Genomic DNA, 17,358 nt, shown 5'->3' with positions numbered 1-17,358 from the left:
TGCCTTCTTTGTGCTATATGACAAACATTACAGAAATAACAGGTTTAACGTGATAGGAAATCTGTACCAGACCTAGGAGAGTGACTTTGTTTTTCTTTGATCAGAAACCAAGCAATACCACCTGAGCCAACCTGAATCAGAAAGGACAATGAAGCCATGCACACATGATAAGCGAACCAAGATGAATACAATGCGACAGAGAGCCAGGCAACTGTCAGACACAAACAGAAACAAATGGGATGGAATGAAAGAATGATAAACAACTATATGTAGCACATAGTCATCCACTGCATTCAAAAAATTCAAATGATTAGAAATTACCCCAATATCCTCACCTTACTGCTGTATCAACTCTATCCCTTACTGCATGATAATTTGATACAAATCTGTTAAATAATGAAATGAACACACAAGTCTACAAAATGATGGGCTCACCTAGAAACATTATGTAAATCATGCAACACAAAGAAAACTATACATAAGTCAGTGGCTTAGTATAACAGTGTATGTTTTATTACCTTTGTACTAGTTATTCTCAGTTATCCTAAACATGTTACCAAAGAAGGAAATTAAAAAATGATTATGTATCCTGGTGAAAAATCTAATCTCATATCCACCAAGCATAAGCTTCAAGACATTTGTGCATTAGCTAAATTATATTGTGTGCACACAGAGGAAGATTAAATCTAGATCAGAAGAAAAAAAAAAAAGTCTTAACCCAACATGACATTTTCATGCAGTAAAGTCACAGCAAAAATACAAAAAAGTTATTATCAAAAATATAGCCTAATCAAAATCAAGTGTATTGGTTTCTAGTTAGCCTTTATTCTGGGATATTAGGAACTGCATATTTTTAACTGCCAGTGTACACTCACCTAAAGGATTATTAGGAACACCTGTTCAATTTCTCATTAATGCAATTATCTAACCAACCAATCACATGGCAGTTGCTTCAATGCATTTAGGGGTGTGGTCCTGGTCAAGACAATCTCCTGAACTCCAAACTGAATGTCTGAATGGGAAAGAAAGGTGATTTAAGCAATTTTGAGCGTGGCATGGTTGTTGGTGCCAGACGGGCCGGTCTGAGTATTTCACAATCTGCTCAGTTACTGGGATTTTCACGCACAACCATTTCTAGGGTTTACAAAGAATGGTGTGAAAAGGGAAAAACATCCAGTATGCAGCAGTCCTGTGGGCGAAAATGCCTTGTTGATGCTAGAGGTCAGAGGAGAATGGGCCGACTGATTCAAGCTGATAGAAGAGCAACTTTGACTGAAATAACCACTCGTTACAACCGAGGTATGCAGAAAAGCATTTGTGAAGCCACAACACGTACAACCTTGAGGCGGATGGGCTACAACAGCAGAAGACCCCACCGGGTACCACTCATCTCCACTACAAATAGGAAAAAGAGGCTACAATTTGCACAAGCTCACCAAAATTGGACAGTTGAAGACTGGAAAAATGTTGCCTGATCTGATGAGTCTCGATTTCTGTTGAGACATTCAGATGGTAGAGTCAGAATCTGGCGTAAACAGAATGAGAACATGGATCCATCATGCCTTGTTACCACTGTGCAGGCTGGTGGTGGTGGTGTAATGGTGTGGGGGATGTTTTCTTGGCACACTTTAGGCCCCTTAGTGCCAATTGGGCATCGTTTAAATGCCACGGCCTACCTGAGCATTGTTTCTGACCATGTCCATCCCTTTATGACCACCATGTACCCATCCTCTGATGGCTACTTCCAGCAGGATAATGCACCATGTCACAAAGGTCGAATCATTTCAAATTGGTTTCTTGAACATGACAATGAGTTCACTGTACTAAACTGGCCCCCACAGTCACCAGATCTCAACCCAATAGAGCATCTTTGGGATGTGGTGGAACGGGAGCTTCGTGCCCTGGATGTGCATCCCACAAATCTCCATCAACTGCAAGATGCTATCCTATCAATATGGGCCAACATTTCTAAAGAATGCTTTCAGCACCTTGTTGAATCAATGCCACGTAGAATTAAGGCAGTTCTGAAGGTGAAAGGGGGTCAAACACAGTATTAGTATGGTGTTCCTAATAATCCTTTAGGTGAGTGTATATTGTAATTAAAATTTGTTCTTTGTTTCCCCTTCACACAAAACTGTTTTCATGAGTTGTTCTCAGAAATAAAAAGATATTGCTTTTTATTGTTTGTTTTTCCATTCCAAGACTGAAACACCTACACTGCAGTGTTTTTTCCAACCAGAGAAAAGACATCTATTTGTTGTTGACGTTATTTGAAGTTCTACAAAGGAAAACAAGGCTACAAACAATAGTCTATACAGCCTCTGCAGGTTTCATAAGCAAATGATTAATTCCATGTTATTAGGATTAAAAAGAAAACATGCTATTTGAATTATAATCTTCTAACAGATTGTCTTTGGAGAGTGTATTACAGTTAGGCCTGGTAGGAGTGTAGGCTATTTCTCCTGATTGCAGTTAAAAGAGTGCTCTTTAATGGCATGGCATAATTAATAAATGCATGATTCCTCATCAGATCTCTGTGGTTTAGAGAAACAGGAATGGATTAACAATGCTAATTAGGCTACAGCTTTAAAGCCAGGTAGGGACAAAAAAAAAACAGACGAAAATCTGCCAAGCCTAATTGCAGGACATGGGACCGATTTAACTGAATTGCAATGTGTAATAATACTGGACCCTGACATTTTGTTGGCTCTGCAATCTTGATAGGGTATCTAGCAAATGAGACTAGAGACATTTAGTAACTACTTTATTTGTCCATTCTGTGAAAAATTATGTTCATGTTAAAATATAGGCCTTAATAAGACATCCAGGCATATCAAAAACAAAAACCATAAGTTACAATTGTAATTATAAAATCTGAATGTATATTTCTAAATGCCATATTCATAATCTTTTTTTTTTTTTTTCCCTCTCTCTCTTAAAACAAAGCCACTTAATGTTCAAAAGCATTGCAAAATCCTGACAAAGAAACTTAATAACTAAAGGGTGGAGATACTTTAAAAACTTTCTATTAAAAAACTGCTTTTGTTCCAACACGAGCACAAAAAAGTGGCCCCAAGCCATCCATGTATATACATATTAGGGTAAAATTTCAATATCCTTGCCATATTACCTTTGCTGGTACCAAAAATAAAACCCTACTCTTGTGGGATGCACAAGTCCTTAAAATGTCAGTAGACATTAAAATATTACCCATCAGAATTACTTATTTTTAGCCTGTGAGCCAGGTGTCCTTGGACACTGTAACTGCTGTTGATATTTATCTTACTTTAAGAGAGAGCGCCTACGATGACTTTCTGAAGCCGTTATATCTTTTTTTATTACAAAGCAGGCAGATCTAAGACTTTCTGCATTTGTCTGAACACAAGGGGTCTTAACCGGATTCCTTCCCAGTTGACCCCCCCCCCAGACACAGGACCTAAGCAAATGGTAAGTGGGATTAACCAGGTATCACAATTAAGAACTGCAGGGTAAGCTAAAGAAGAATAAGAAAAGTAGGCCAACCAAAAGTCATCAAAACTTTCACAGAAACAAGTGAGATTCTTCCAGTATTTCAGTTTTGTTGGTATGATCAAGAAAACAAAAACTGTCACAAACAAATTAAATGCTGACAGATGTGGTAAAACACTGCAAAATCAAGAAAGTTGTGCTCCGAGTTTCGTTCTTCTCTACAGTATTAGATTCTGAACCTAAACTTATATAAAAGTAATAAAAATCAATCGCATTTGAAAACTCTTCCACTGCTATGGGGGCTGCTGTTTTTTTTCCTCCCCAGTTAATACTCACATATTACTCTGCACTGCTAATGAAGACATTTAGGCATTTCACTGGCTTTCATCAACATCCCTGATTGTTTCTAGTATTCTGAATCATCATAAGGTTTACAACAATGGGGAACACAAGAATCTAAAGAATAAAATCAGGATGTGCGACTGTATCCCACTGGGAATCATGCCCACAGTTCTTAAAGCATAGCAATATAAAATATGGTATCTGACGACATAAAAATTGGATTTCACTTTCTACTATAATTCTCTTTCTTCTAGAAATCTACCAATTCTATATAGAACCTGTACATCTCATCAATAGGTGCAGCATGTAGACTCTCTAGAAGGGTCAGTACTGGTGTGCATAATTGAGCTCCCTTTCTGTCAAGTTATTTTTCTTATAGGAGATGCATATAAAATTGTTTGTAGGTCATAAGAAACAGTTAGGTCATAAGTTCATGATTTAAGAATTGTTCATTGGTGAGCTATGTTTTCCTTGGCACAGAAAACTTTATTTTTATTTACTTATAACATAAAATGCAAGCGAGAGCATTTAAAAACAGACTGATGGAAAACCTATGCTGATCCATGACGAAACGCAGAGGCCAACAACTAAGAACAGGGATAGAAGATGCCTCTTCCTGGAGCCATAGTACTCTGTCATTCAAATCCTTGCAGCACTGAAGCAACTCTACAGGAGGCTGTTCCTCTGCACACAGAACCTCAACAGCTTTGCAAAAGTGGCAGTTCCCCTTGTGAGTCAAGAGCAGCGATTCCAGCTGTGCTCCTGGCTGGCACAGCTGGAATCACTGCTCTTGACTTACTCAGTTGACCAAGTGTCGCTTGACCAGAATCAGATGGTTTTTTTCTAATGGAGGATTTTTCTTGGAACCGAGTTGGACATCTCTTGTCCAGAGCTTTAAAAGCAACAGAAAGGTACTCACCATGGAGAGGCAGCTCCTCTGCTCTCTGATGACAGCACAGCAGCCCAGGAAGCCAGTAATCATCACCAGGCCGCCAGCGAAGATGAGGATGTAGGCGGAGACCGCGAATGTGCTGGAAGCCAGTAGGCTCAGGTAGTCACTCTTGTCAATCAGCGTCCAGATGCCCACCGCCATTACTGCCGCTCCTCCCACCTGCAACATGCAGACAGGAGTAAAACACAAAAACGCGGCATCCTTCAGACACGTCATTATTATTTCAAGCATACGGAATCTGCTATCATTACATACAGTTGTGATGTCTCTACAAAATCCCGAGCCAGTTGGGTGACCTTTATCGAACAACCCTGAGCGTTGATGTTGGCTACATTCCTACATCTCATAGTCAATAAGTGAAATAAGATCTAATACTGTACAGTGCAAAGAGAAAAGTTATTGAGTTTGCTCAAAAACATTGCCAAGCCAAAACCCATAGTCACTTACTACAAAATGAGAGTATTGTTGTAATCCCATATAGGATGTTATGAGATCTATTCAGAAAAAGGAGAAGAGTAGCAGTTAGACACAGGACACTCAGCTGAACCTTTGGGGAATACATTTTTCTTGGACAATTAATTTGTATGTACCTTTTTGCAAATGGAGCACTTCATTTCTGTCACATCACTGCATATTATATCAGAGAAATGCAAATACAAATATTTGCATTATTAAGCTAAGTTTATTTTTGCTTTCTAATGTAGTCAATGCCTCCCAGTCATACATCACCTGCACATTATAGAAGACAGAAAATGCCAGAGTCCATACTGATAACTTCTGGCATTGTATTGTTTGTGGAAGAAAATGCGAAAAAGCACAAAATGAAGGAATATCAGACAAAAACCATAAATACTCCTTGATATACTTTGCTTACTTCAGCAGTTCATTATCTTCAGTGCCACTCTAGTGCAACACATTGCTTGTAAGGTCTGTTTGACACCTTTTTAATCACTTTGCAGATGAAAGGAAGAAACGAATGTGTTTTATGCAAGTAAAGTTTGACATAAAACTCCAAAGCAATCTGCAGTAGAATAAATGAAAAGCTAAAAACAAATCAGCACAACAAATTAACTTAATTACATAAATGTGCTGGCCTGAATAATACTTAACTTATATACATACTGTGTATTAGTTTACAAGGGAAGCACTGGTCTCATTATGTGTTTCGGTGGCTTTTTATTTAGATGACTGGATTGTAAGACCAGATTTACTTTAATATGAACTAAAAGTCCAATACTGGTCTTACTTCTAACAACAAAAACAACGTACATTTTCCTATTTGATATCTAAGTATCAAAAAACAATTCGAAATATACTTTATATTGAAAGTACAAATAGAAGTTGTGTGTGTAATAAACAATACTGCCCTCGTCATACTCTGTACTGCGTTTAGTAAGATCATCATGGTACCGTACACTGGAACTTAATTATAGATATGTGGACATTAATAGTACATGACTTAAAAATCCTCGTGCATGTGAAATGCAGAGGTGAAAAGAGCAGCATGTGCTGCAAGACAAAAGTCAAACAAAAATAAATTGTTATTAACAGACCAAGACAGATGAGTAAATCTTGACATGAACACAGCATGCTGCACATCTCTGATTTTAATTGTCCCCTCCAGACTTTTCAATGGACAGCACCACGTGTTCACTACAGATTTAACTGGGCTGGGGAGTTGTAGTAATTTAATGCCACATTATCTTTGTGCACTTTTCAAATGGTCAGAATTTCTGTTTGACCATCCCCTTCATTGTGTTGTGCAGTGGTCAATGTGGGTGCAAAGCCTCATACTGCTCTCTGCCATCTCAGCTGTCCAGTCATATATTCAATAACTGAGATATTGATTCTCCTTTTTGCAAACAAGTTTACAGCCATTCATCTCCTTGGTTTTGAAGTAACTCCTAAACACAGGTATAAACAAACCTAGACAAGTGCAGGTTTGTTTCATGAAAACTGTAAGCGTATATTTTCCTCTGTTTGTTAGGTCTTTCAGGGACATTCCCAGCCTGACAGTCTTGCCTCTCAAGACTCACAGAGAAGAATGTAATTTATTTCAGAATCTGCAGGGAACTTTTTGAATCTTACTGTACTTTTCCTTCAGTGCAGCAGTAGGATAGACCTAGAGTCAGCTGTGGCCGAGTCTATTCCCAGGAGTCCACATATACTTTGATTACACTATACAATGTAAAGTGCATAGGACAGATGTTTACACGAGCCATTCCACAAATCCTGTGCTGAAATAGCCATTGTAGAAGCAAAATTCCAATTGCACTTCTACATATGGTTTAGAAATGCCATACACACATTCACAAGCACAAAAGGAAAAAACAAACCCAATTATATGCCTTATAGCAATATCAAATCTCAAAATCAGTTAACATTAAAAAACATTTAAAAAAATTATTAAAAACAAAGGACCATCTGCTAGATTTTTCTGTAACTTATTTATTATGACTACATCTAAGCAGCAAGCGATTTAGCAGACATCCCAGGTGACCTAGACAGATTTAAAACAAAGACATCGAACATTAAAAATGTCATTCACACATTGTAGTGGAAATATAAATATATTTTTGTCTCCACTTTTTTCAGCTCATTTGCACAAAGATACATGCTTATTGTATTTTGCACTTAATGTATTTACTGTAATTAATAAAGCTTCGGGAAAGGTTTCTTGTGAAAACTGTAACCCTGGTTTAGGGTGTTTTTCATACATTTTAATGAAAATAATAATATTCTCATGCTTAAATTACTGCTCAGGGTTGAATCTTTCATAAAAACACATCTGTAGGAGATCTCACATGGTCAGGACCTGGTTCCCACCTTTTTCTGTATAGCCTGCTACATTCAGGTTGGGTTACAGGATCTTTAGAGTGTGTGGCTGTCTTCTACTTCCTGCCAACAATGAAGAAATGAGCAGTGGAGGAGGAGATAAGAGCTTTATCCATCACCACCTCTTTCTGAAATGTTAACCCAAACTAAGGGACAGACCAAATCAAAACTTTGACCTACCTGCAAACTGAAAACCGCAAATGTCTATCCTATTCCATTTTAATTTAATTGTCAGAAGCCACTTTCTACTACTTATAAATCAAAATGAGCAAACTACTGGAAGAGTAGTGGTTTTGCATAAATAAATACATACATAAAATGTTGAATCAAAGAAAGCCAACTAGTTATTACCTTCCTGAAAGATATAAAACAGGACGTTACATCCATGTTGTCCCTCCATTTAAAACCCTTGATTTAAACAATGAAAGATCACATTTTAAATTGCATTATGGCATTTGATAAAGCAGGAAATAAAAATGTTTGGACACCAGCTAGATTTTACATTATTTTGATGTCTAATGTGTTGAAAATCAAAGTTACACAATTACACAGTACAGAATCAATTTTCACATCATTTACGTCCAAATGTAATTAAAATAGTAGGAAGAAGGGCCTTATTAAAAAAAAAAAAAAAGAATACAACCAAAAATAAAAACTTCTCCTGGCCAGCTTCTTCTCCTGCAAATGAATTCTTTTGATGACCCTTCAATTCTGTTTTCAGCAATTTAGTCTCTATAACAAGTAATTCGGGAATCGCAGCCTCACTGCTGTTGAAAACCATGTGATCCTTCACTGTATGTCCACCTCTGTAAGCTCCTTCCGTCTTGCTGTCAGGTCAATACAGTTCTCTCTCACAGTCAGACAGCATGCCTTGTTAGACTGAGTCACTTATACCCACAGAGGCGACCGCTGTACTTGTTACCTAGGAAGATGACATGTGCTACTATAACTGGGTAGAGCACATTACATATCTCAGTGTGTTCAGAACTAGGTCACAGCCTGCAGTTTGAACTTGAGACGCGCGTCTACAGACGACCCTGCCACACCTCCACAATAACCGTGCTACGTGTGGCACAAATTCAGTGTCCAGAGATTCGACTGCTGTGTGAAAGACCGGTGTCTTCAAACTCCAAGACTGACTCTTTCCCATGCTCAGGCTCTTATTTATAGCCCCTGCATTTTCTTCCACCTCCACTTCCCCTCATCTGTGTTGTGTGCGCGCGCTTCTCGGCTGTCGTCTGTGCCAATTTCCTCTGCTAATTAACAATCTTCCGAAAAATAATACAGCTCAAAGCTCACAGGAAGGAAGAGGGACAAGTGTGAACCAACACTAGTGGATGAGGTCCAGACTCTAATCCAATCCTGCATCCTGTTTCCCAGACTCGGAACACAACTCCTCTTTCTTCCCCACCCCATCCCCACAGTGCAAAGTACACCTGAAGGGGCATTCTTTGAGATGCATTGCAGCTATGAGACATATCTCTCCCCTGTACTTTAGAAAGTACTGCCCACTATATGCCATCACTAACTGATAGGCATCCAGTGAGATTGCAAACAGCCTCAGTGAGTGCTTTGGTGTGTTCTCTTACCTCCTCCACAGCTCTGGGCTCTTTGAAAAGTATTTTCAAAGGCTGCTTTAGATGTAACAGTTGGGTAGCATAACAAATATATATAGCTAAGCACAAAAACATACAGATCCACGCAGAACGCACTGGGTTGGAATTGCAGAAAAGACTAAATGAGACGACAGATAAACGCAGATGATAATGAATGTTCCAAATTAGCAACCATGTGCAATTTCTGAACGTCTCTATCAAAAGCGCTCTCCACACCTGTCTTTAAGGCGCAGTTCGCACATTCACCGTGCAGCTTGAAGACATTGTGTGGATTGACTGGGAGTGTGACACTCTGGGGGAGAGGAAAGGTGATAAAAATAAGCTTTTCATTTTCACACACAGCTCTGAACTTCAAAACAATTCAAATCAGTTCTCTTCAACTGAACATCCCTTAGGAGGTTATTTTGGAAGCTTCTATGCTTATATTAAGAATTCATGCTAGCTTGTATTATTTAAAAGCATGCAGTTTCTCTATGAACAAAGGTTTGTTCTACTGTGCCCCATTTACATGCAGGGTAGTTATGAAATGCTGTCTCTGTACCAGCATCTGAACCTCAGGATGGGCCAATATAACAAAAAAACTAAATACTTTTAATTAATATTTCCCTTTTTTGTTGTTGTTGGAAAATATCATTAATGGACCCCCACAAAAACTGTAGGGTATTAATTAAAAACTAAACTTACCCAGAAGAGGAAATTGAATACAAAGAGAAGGTACTTCAAACAGACAGTCACCCAGTCATCTTGTTCATCTTTATACAATCGAGACATCTTTTCCTCCTGAAAGCAAAAATATATAGTATAAACCAAAGGGGGCTCAGTGGAACCAATTAGATACCACATCAGGTTTCTTTGGTTAAATGTCTGGCCTGCTTTTAACATTCATTACTTATCTGCAACCTTAGGACATGCAAATAGGGGTTAATTGAACCAATAAAACCAGACGTGATGACAGCAATGCCTATGAAACACATTTAAAGCTTCTTGCTTTATTAAGCTATGTGGGAAAAAAATACACTGTAAATATTTTGCTAAAAACATGGCACTCTTTGATGCTTTGATGTGGAAGTAACAAATGCAGATGACGAGGTGAATACAATATTGTTTGTTCATTATAGTCAATTAATGTTATTACTAATTAAGCAATACATATCACATAATGGTTGAGCTGACAACAAATGAGGTTTCAATAAAGGTTTCATCAGATTTAAATGTAGGCTTGGGACATGCCACAATAAAAGACTGAATTAATTAATCACCCTTTAATGCTTCACCATGGGAAAAAAAAACTCTGCATTTTGATCATGATATTTTGCAGTTTTTCTTCAATTAGTCATTGTTATGTGAAAAATTATCCTAACTCTCAAAAGTACCCAAATGCTACACAATGACTCAAAATTCTTTTTTATTGTTTGGCAAAAATGCTTAACTTCTTTACCATTTTGAAATGGCTTATTTTCTTTAATGGTTCTATGTTACATAACCTACTGTTTAGAGTATTTATATATTACACTCTGATGTTTCCATTTACTAATTCCAAGCCTTACAACATGCAATACAGAACGGTTGAAAACATCTAAAGATCCGATTAAATTCTAGATCCTATTTTTTCCAGTTGATTTATACAGGATTATACAGGGTTTTGTTTTTCACAATAGACATCTGAAACACTTTACTTTAATTAGCCAATTAAGATGGTGTAGTTACTTAAACTCATAAATGCATTTCTAAAAACAATTTGGTGACTGGGGAGACCAGTGCATCCATGTCAAAGACCTATGGTTCTTGTTTTTGAAATGCTATGGGATAAACTTGATATGATTGAGAGCATAATAATTCTAAGGGAGACTAGATAGTCAAAAACTAAAGCACAACACTGATAAGGCTGTGTGACAGTAGTGCAGATGTGACTATTACCTAGGGGAGGTATTTTGATGAAAATAATTACACTATAACTACACCTTTGAGCTGGGGCTTTACAAAAAAACAAAAACAATTTACTTCAAAAACAGAAGTTGACTTAAAAAAACAAAATCCATCTAGGCCCAAACAACAAAGAGCAATTATCCAGTAAAAACTTAAAAGGAACCAAGACAGAGAATGTGTGTATTGGGAATCAAATGTTTGTCCATCCATACAGGAAATTGCTCAAAACACATTCTTCTATATACACTAGAGGCCACACATTTGTACAAAATCAAGCTAAATATGTCTTGAAAGAAATAAAACATGTTGTTTTGAATGAATTCCAAGAGAAGAGCTCTAATGAAAAGCTTTTACAAAATACAGCCATCCTTTTATTTTTGTCTAGTGAGAGGAGAGTTACAACTTCGCCCACAGCATAAAAAGAATATTCATCTTCACCAACCACTGAAAGGGTATTCCAGGACAGGTAGTATTACTAATACAGGATCCACAGGACCAGGTACAATAGGTACAAAGAAGAACAGCAGAAGACCATTATCGGCAGAGGACGTCAGGATAACAATCTGCAGACCTTTGGTTCTCCTGACCAAATCCTCAGGCAGTATGGCGTCATATTATTTCTGTGGCCCACTTAAGATGGCCTGGAGCAACATGGTGACTGGGGATAGTGGACCAAAGATGTTGGATCTTTCTTTTAGATCCTAGATGCTGACCCAAATAAACTTTTTTGTGGCTTTGACACTGGACAGCCAGACTACTTCTCAAATCATGAAGTTTTACAAAACCTGCAATTGGAGGGGAGGCAACCAATAGACCCCCCAGAGATTTTTCTTCCCTGATGCCTTCATTTACACACTGATTGTCCTTCATGTATACGGGGCATTTGTGAAGAGCTCCATGACAACTCCTTTGCAAAGGGTGCTATATTAAGGTTGACTGATTGGTTGATCGATGATGCTGCAGATGGAACATTACCCCCTCATACCGTAACAGCCAAGTGAATATTGGTGCCCATTATTGCAGCCTAGAGCAATCAAGGTTATCAAGTGTATTTTTCCATAGAAGTGTCTACATTGGAGACCTGACCCTGAAGTGATGGAAATATAGCCCTAATAAAAAATTATTCAAACTGCAACCAATAAGCCTGAAGTATCTGATTTTCACATATTAGAGTGTCATATAATGTGCCAAGAAAAGATTGTAGTGACAAGTTTTAAAACCGATGAGCAGAAAAGTCCATAATTAGGTTTAAATGAGGAATTAAGGATGATTGGTGAGAAAATTAAATTGACTAGTTTATGAATATTGATTATAATTAAAGATGTCTTCTCATAATATTTAAGACAATCAAACAATTATAGGGCCTTCACATCACATCATTGTTATGAACATGAGCCAGCTTTTAAACAGGTCTACCTCACTTGAACTTGGAAGATCAGAACAATACCTTATTTGTTATTCATACTTTAAATTAAAAAAACACAGTACATCAGCACAAATTTTAAAGAACCCCAATATAGGTTTTATGTATATATTCATTTAAGATCCTGATACATTTTTCCACTGCAAAGTGAGAAGCTTTCCTTCACCATCAAATGTTAATTATATCTGAATAGTCCTATGAAAATCAAAAGGGTATCAGATTGCAACCCTATGATTTCCATGCAAATATGGAAGAAAAAAGTTAGAGTAAGGTTCATTTGCACAAGACCTAGCCCAAATAGTGGAGTAAAAGACAGGTCTTCATAAAAACTGTACTGTTGTACTAACACACCATTTTCAGTTATAAGAGGGGGACAGAAGTGAGGAATCATCACAAAGTGCATACCTAAGAGTTACAAATAGCAAACAAAAGCAATCGGTTTCATTTTGTACCATTCGATGTTTGTTTTTAATATTTGTTTTATATTCCTATTTGATTCCAGGAGTTGCATTAACAACATTAAGTTAATATTGCCCAGAACAATTAACCCAATTGGTTGTTCTTTTTGCCAGAATTATATGGTAAACCTTGTTTAGGGTATTGAATCTTAAAAAGTAAGCCGTATTAGAAATCTGACGACTATCTGAATTTCAAAGAAGGCATAAATTCCTTTTAAGAAACAGTTGTGAAGGTCTGCAGCAGGTTACCCAGCCATGTGGTTAAAACACAATGGGTCCATTAACTACTAAAAAATAAACTAGCAACCGTGTAACCTTTTCTTATGCTGTGTGTTCTAATGAAACTCATAAAGGGCAGCCATTTTTGGAGATTAACCTTTCAAAGCAACTCACGGTTTGTGGTCCTGTGCTCAACATCAGCTGCTTTTGATGACAGATATTTCCTAAAGGTCTGCAGGAGCTGTAGTAACACTATTTCTAATTGAAAAGCGTTGACAGTACACCACACAGTTCCAATGTGAAACAGGGGACCGAGTCAAATTATGAATACACGATTCATTTTGAGTCTAGACTCAAAATGATCGACGGTCCTTTTTCCACCCCCCCTTACCATGTACACAAAGCTTTTTCCCAGTCATTCTAAGAAAAAGGGGAAACATTTGGAGTTTCAGTTCATTACAACAGACCAGAAATTAGTTTTTTGGCAATAAACACATTCTGCAGATCAGGCCATTTAATACCACAGGCTAGTTTAGTATTCTGCATTATAATGCACTAGAATGTGTCTTTAATGAAATCCTATGCACTCCTTATGGAAACTTCTATATTTATTCCTAAAATAAGGTAAAGCTGTAGCTTAAATGTATTAAATAATTGATGATCTAATTTCATGTTCCTAGTTATAATGTTTTTAAACTGAATAATGAATGCAACCATGATTAAATCATTTCATCCAGTGGTGATTCAATGTAATAATGCCCCATAATCACATTAGGACCTCTCTTTATGCATCTTGTGAACTATTAAATGTAAAATTGTTGTTGTTTTTTTTTTTTTGACCAAAACTTTAGAACTAGGTCTGGGGTAAATCAGACATGGCAGTAAATCAGAGTTCTGTCACAAAATGCACCTGTATAAACCTTTATACACTCACCTAAAGGATTATTAGGAACACCATACTAATACTGTGTTTGACCCCCTTTCGCCTTCAGAACTGCCTTAATTCTACGTGGCATTGATTCAACAAGGTGCTGAAAGCATTCTTTAGAAATGTTGGCCCATATTGATAGGATAGCATCTTGCAGTTGATGGAGATTTGTGGGATGCACATCCAGGGCACGAAGCTCCCGTTCCACCACATCCCAAAGATGCTCTATTGGGTTGAGATCTGGTGACTGTGGGGGCCAGTTTAGTACAGTGAACTCATTGTCATGTTCAAGAAACCAATTTGAAATGATTCGACCTTTGTGACATGGTGCATTATCCTGCTGGAAGTAGCCATCAGAGGATGGGTACATGGTGGTCATAAAGGGATGGACATGGTCAGAAACAATGCTCAGGTAGGCCGTGGCATTTAAACAATGCCCAGTTGGCACTAAGGGGCCTAAAGTGTGCCAAGAAAACATCCCCCACACCATTACACCACCACCACCAGCCTGCACAGTGGTAACAAGGCATGATGGATCCATGTTCTCATTCTGTTTATGCCAAATTCTGACTCTACCATCTGAATGTCTCAACAGAAATCGAGACTCATCAGACCAGGCAACATTTTTCCAGTCTTCAAATGTCCAATTTTGGTGAGCTTGTGCAAATTGTAGCCTCTTTTTCCTATTTGTAGTGGAGATGAGTGGTACCCGGTGGGGTCTTCTGCTGTTGTAGCCCATCCGCCTCAAGGTTGTACGTGTTGTGGCTTCACAAATGCTTTGCTGCATACCTCGGTTGTAACGAGTGGTTATTTCAGTCAAAGTTGCTCTTCTATCAGCTTGAATCAGTCGGCCCATTCTCCTCTGACCTCTAGCATCAACAAGGCATTTTCGCCCACAGGACTGCCGCATACTGGATGTTTTTCCCTTTTCACACCATTCTTTGTAAACCCTAGAAATGGTTGTGCGTGAAAATCCCAGTAACTGAGCAGATTGTGAAATACTCAGACCGGCCCGTCTGGCACCAACAACCATGCCACGCTCAAAATTGCTTAAATCACCTTTCTTTCCCATTCAGACATTCAGTTTGGAGTTCAGGAGATTGTCTTGACCAGGACCACACCCCTAAATGCATTGAAGCAACTGCCATGTGATTGGTTGGTTAGATAATTGCATTAATGAGAAATTGAACAGGTGTTCCTAATAATCCTTTAGGTGAGTGTATATAACTGGCATGTACTTGCATGAATCTTTCAGGTCATAAATCATAGCTTAAAGCAGTAGTTTGACATCAAAGCAGATTAGAGACTCTCCATTGTCTTAAACAGACTGGATAACTAGTTCAGAGACTATGCTCAGTTAATAATATACTGTGAACTGTATCCATTTATGAGAAGAAAATCAATCAGCAGTGGCCATGTTTATTTTGTTGCCTATTCTTTTTCTTTATTTGAATCACGTGGGCATCTATACTTCTGAGCCTCATATACATTCCCAAACTCCACATGACTAAAGTGATAGAAAATAAGTCTCTTTTCGCATATTATAAGTAAAGTGAAAACATGTAGGCCTCCTTATGCATTTACAGAGTACTTCTATGCACATTCTTGCAGACGTGTTTAAGTATTAAAAACTTCAAAATGACTCAAGCAATTACGGAATGCAAATCATTTACAGCCTAGTTATGGACAAAAATGGACAGGTTACGTTAAGGCAGAAAAAGTTGATCTTAAACAAAAATATATAATTGCAAACTTTACTATTGTTATTGAACATGCAAAACATCATCTCGTCTATCATAATCCAAGTAAAAATAGATTTGCATTGCACCAAATAAAGCTGGTTTTATTTTGTACTCTTGTACTTTTGTACTTATTTTACTCTGTTACGAGTGGACTGGCATGTTAAACACAACACGCACTTTGCTATTACAATCTAGGATGTTGGATTTATATTTACTGTATATTTTCCTATGCACTTGTAGTTTTGAACTGTACTGGATTATTGCACTTATAATAAATCAATAATCATCGTCTTAAATAACGTTTCTCCATCCTCGAGCAGAGTCTGTGTGCGGTGTATAGAAACAATGCAATAGTTCAAGTTGTGCAGGTGCAAACAAAATCTAGTTTGAGTCAGACAGGAAGACCGTCACTTTAGCCTAAAAAGTAACTTAACTCATGCACCCATTCTCCACAAGGTGCACGGTTTGATCACTGCTTTAAAATGCAGGAGACAGAGTCAATCTGGGCATGTCTGCAGGCGATTATAATGGCGATCAACAACAATACGGACTGTGCAGCTACTCGCAGGCACTGCAGCACTTCTGGACAACTCAACTCACGTCTCCATCATCGGCCAACAACAACACAGACTCGCATCGTCATTGCATCTCAAATATAAGAAACATAATAATAGCAACAAACCGCTGTGTAACGTGTGCCGTTTTAAAAGGCCACCAGGCACGTCTTTCGGGGTTTGCGTTAGTTTCTAGAAGTTTTTTTTGATTGCATTAACAACAGCGCTCCCCCTCAAATCTCTACCCGGCACACCTGACTCCATCGCTTTGAAAAGCACACGAACAAAGACAGCAGTCCCCTCTCCTCTCCTCTCCTCTCCTCTCCTCTGCCGTAGCATTGCCAGGTGCCGTACTCACCACAAATGCCAGGCCGGTGTGTGTGCTGCACTGCGGGCCGAGGGATGGAGAGACAGGCGCGCCGCTGGGAGTGCAGTCCAGTCCCGGAGCAGCGGGGTCACCGCGGGGTCAAGAGGAAACGCACATGCGCAGTTCTGTCACCTGCTGGGAGGCTCTTGCAGCTTTCGGACACCTGTTATAGAAAACACTGCAATTGCATATTATTATTATTATTATTATTATTATTATTATTATTATTATGCATGTCTTTGCATCGCTAACAGCAAGTGACTGTGGTTATTTGGACAATGTCTTCATATTGATTTCTATACACTGTTAAACCGAATTAATGTAGAGTAATTAATGAAGCAGAAGTGGCTGAACCACGGGGAATGATGCTCAGGATTGCCAATGAAACGGGGCTGAATGAAGATCTGACATTACATTTGCACTTCAAGTTTCTCACTTTTTAAAACTTTTTTTAAAACTAAATACATATTTGCAACATAGTTCGTTACAGTGCAAAAGCATTGATCCACTTCAACCATCACCACCTGC

At 38.2% G+C, this 17,358-nt stretch overlaps 1 protein-coding gene across 5 annotated transcripts in view; it reads right to left on the bottom strand.

The window, feature by feature from the left end:
* Positions 1-16,954, bottom strand: part of tspan11 (tetraspanin 11) — a 95,692-nt gene extending 78,738 nt beyond the window's left edge. For 2 of the 5 annotated variants that reach the window (XM_066724080.1, XM_066724081.1), the window contains exons 1-5: positions 16,822-16,954; positions 9,898-9,993; positions 9,430-9,505; positions 5,210-5,256; positions 4,730-4,921 (exon numbers count right to left, since the gene is read on the bottom strand). In XM_066724080.1, the coding sequence (XP_066580177.1) occupies positions 4,730-4,921; positions 5,210-5,256; positions 9,430-9,505; positions 9,898-9,984 (402 nt within the window). In that variant the 5' untranslated portion in view covers positions 9,985-9,993; positions 16,822-16,954. The remainder of the gene's footprint in view (positions 1-4,729; positions 4,922-5,209; positions 5,257-9,429; positions 9,506-9,897; positions 9,994-16,821) is intronic. The other 3 variants (XM_066724082.1, XM_066724083.1, XM_066724084.1) reach the window with 2 other exon arrangements.
* Between the last annotated feature and the right edge of the window lie 404 nt (positions 16,955-17,358).

The sequence above is a fragment of the Amia ocellicauda genome, chromosome 15, assembly GCF_036373705.1.
Source record: "Amia ocellicauda isolate fAmiCal2 chromosome 15, fAmiCal2.hap1, whole genome shotgun sequence".
Lineage (NCBI taxonomy): Eukaryota > Metazoa > Chordata > Actinopteri > Amiiformes > Amiidae > Amia > Amia ocellicauda.
Note: the sequence above shows the minus strand (reverse complement) of the source record. Positions and strands in the feature narration are given on the sequence as shown.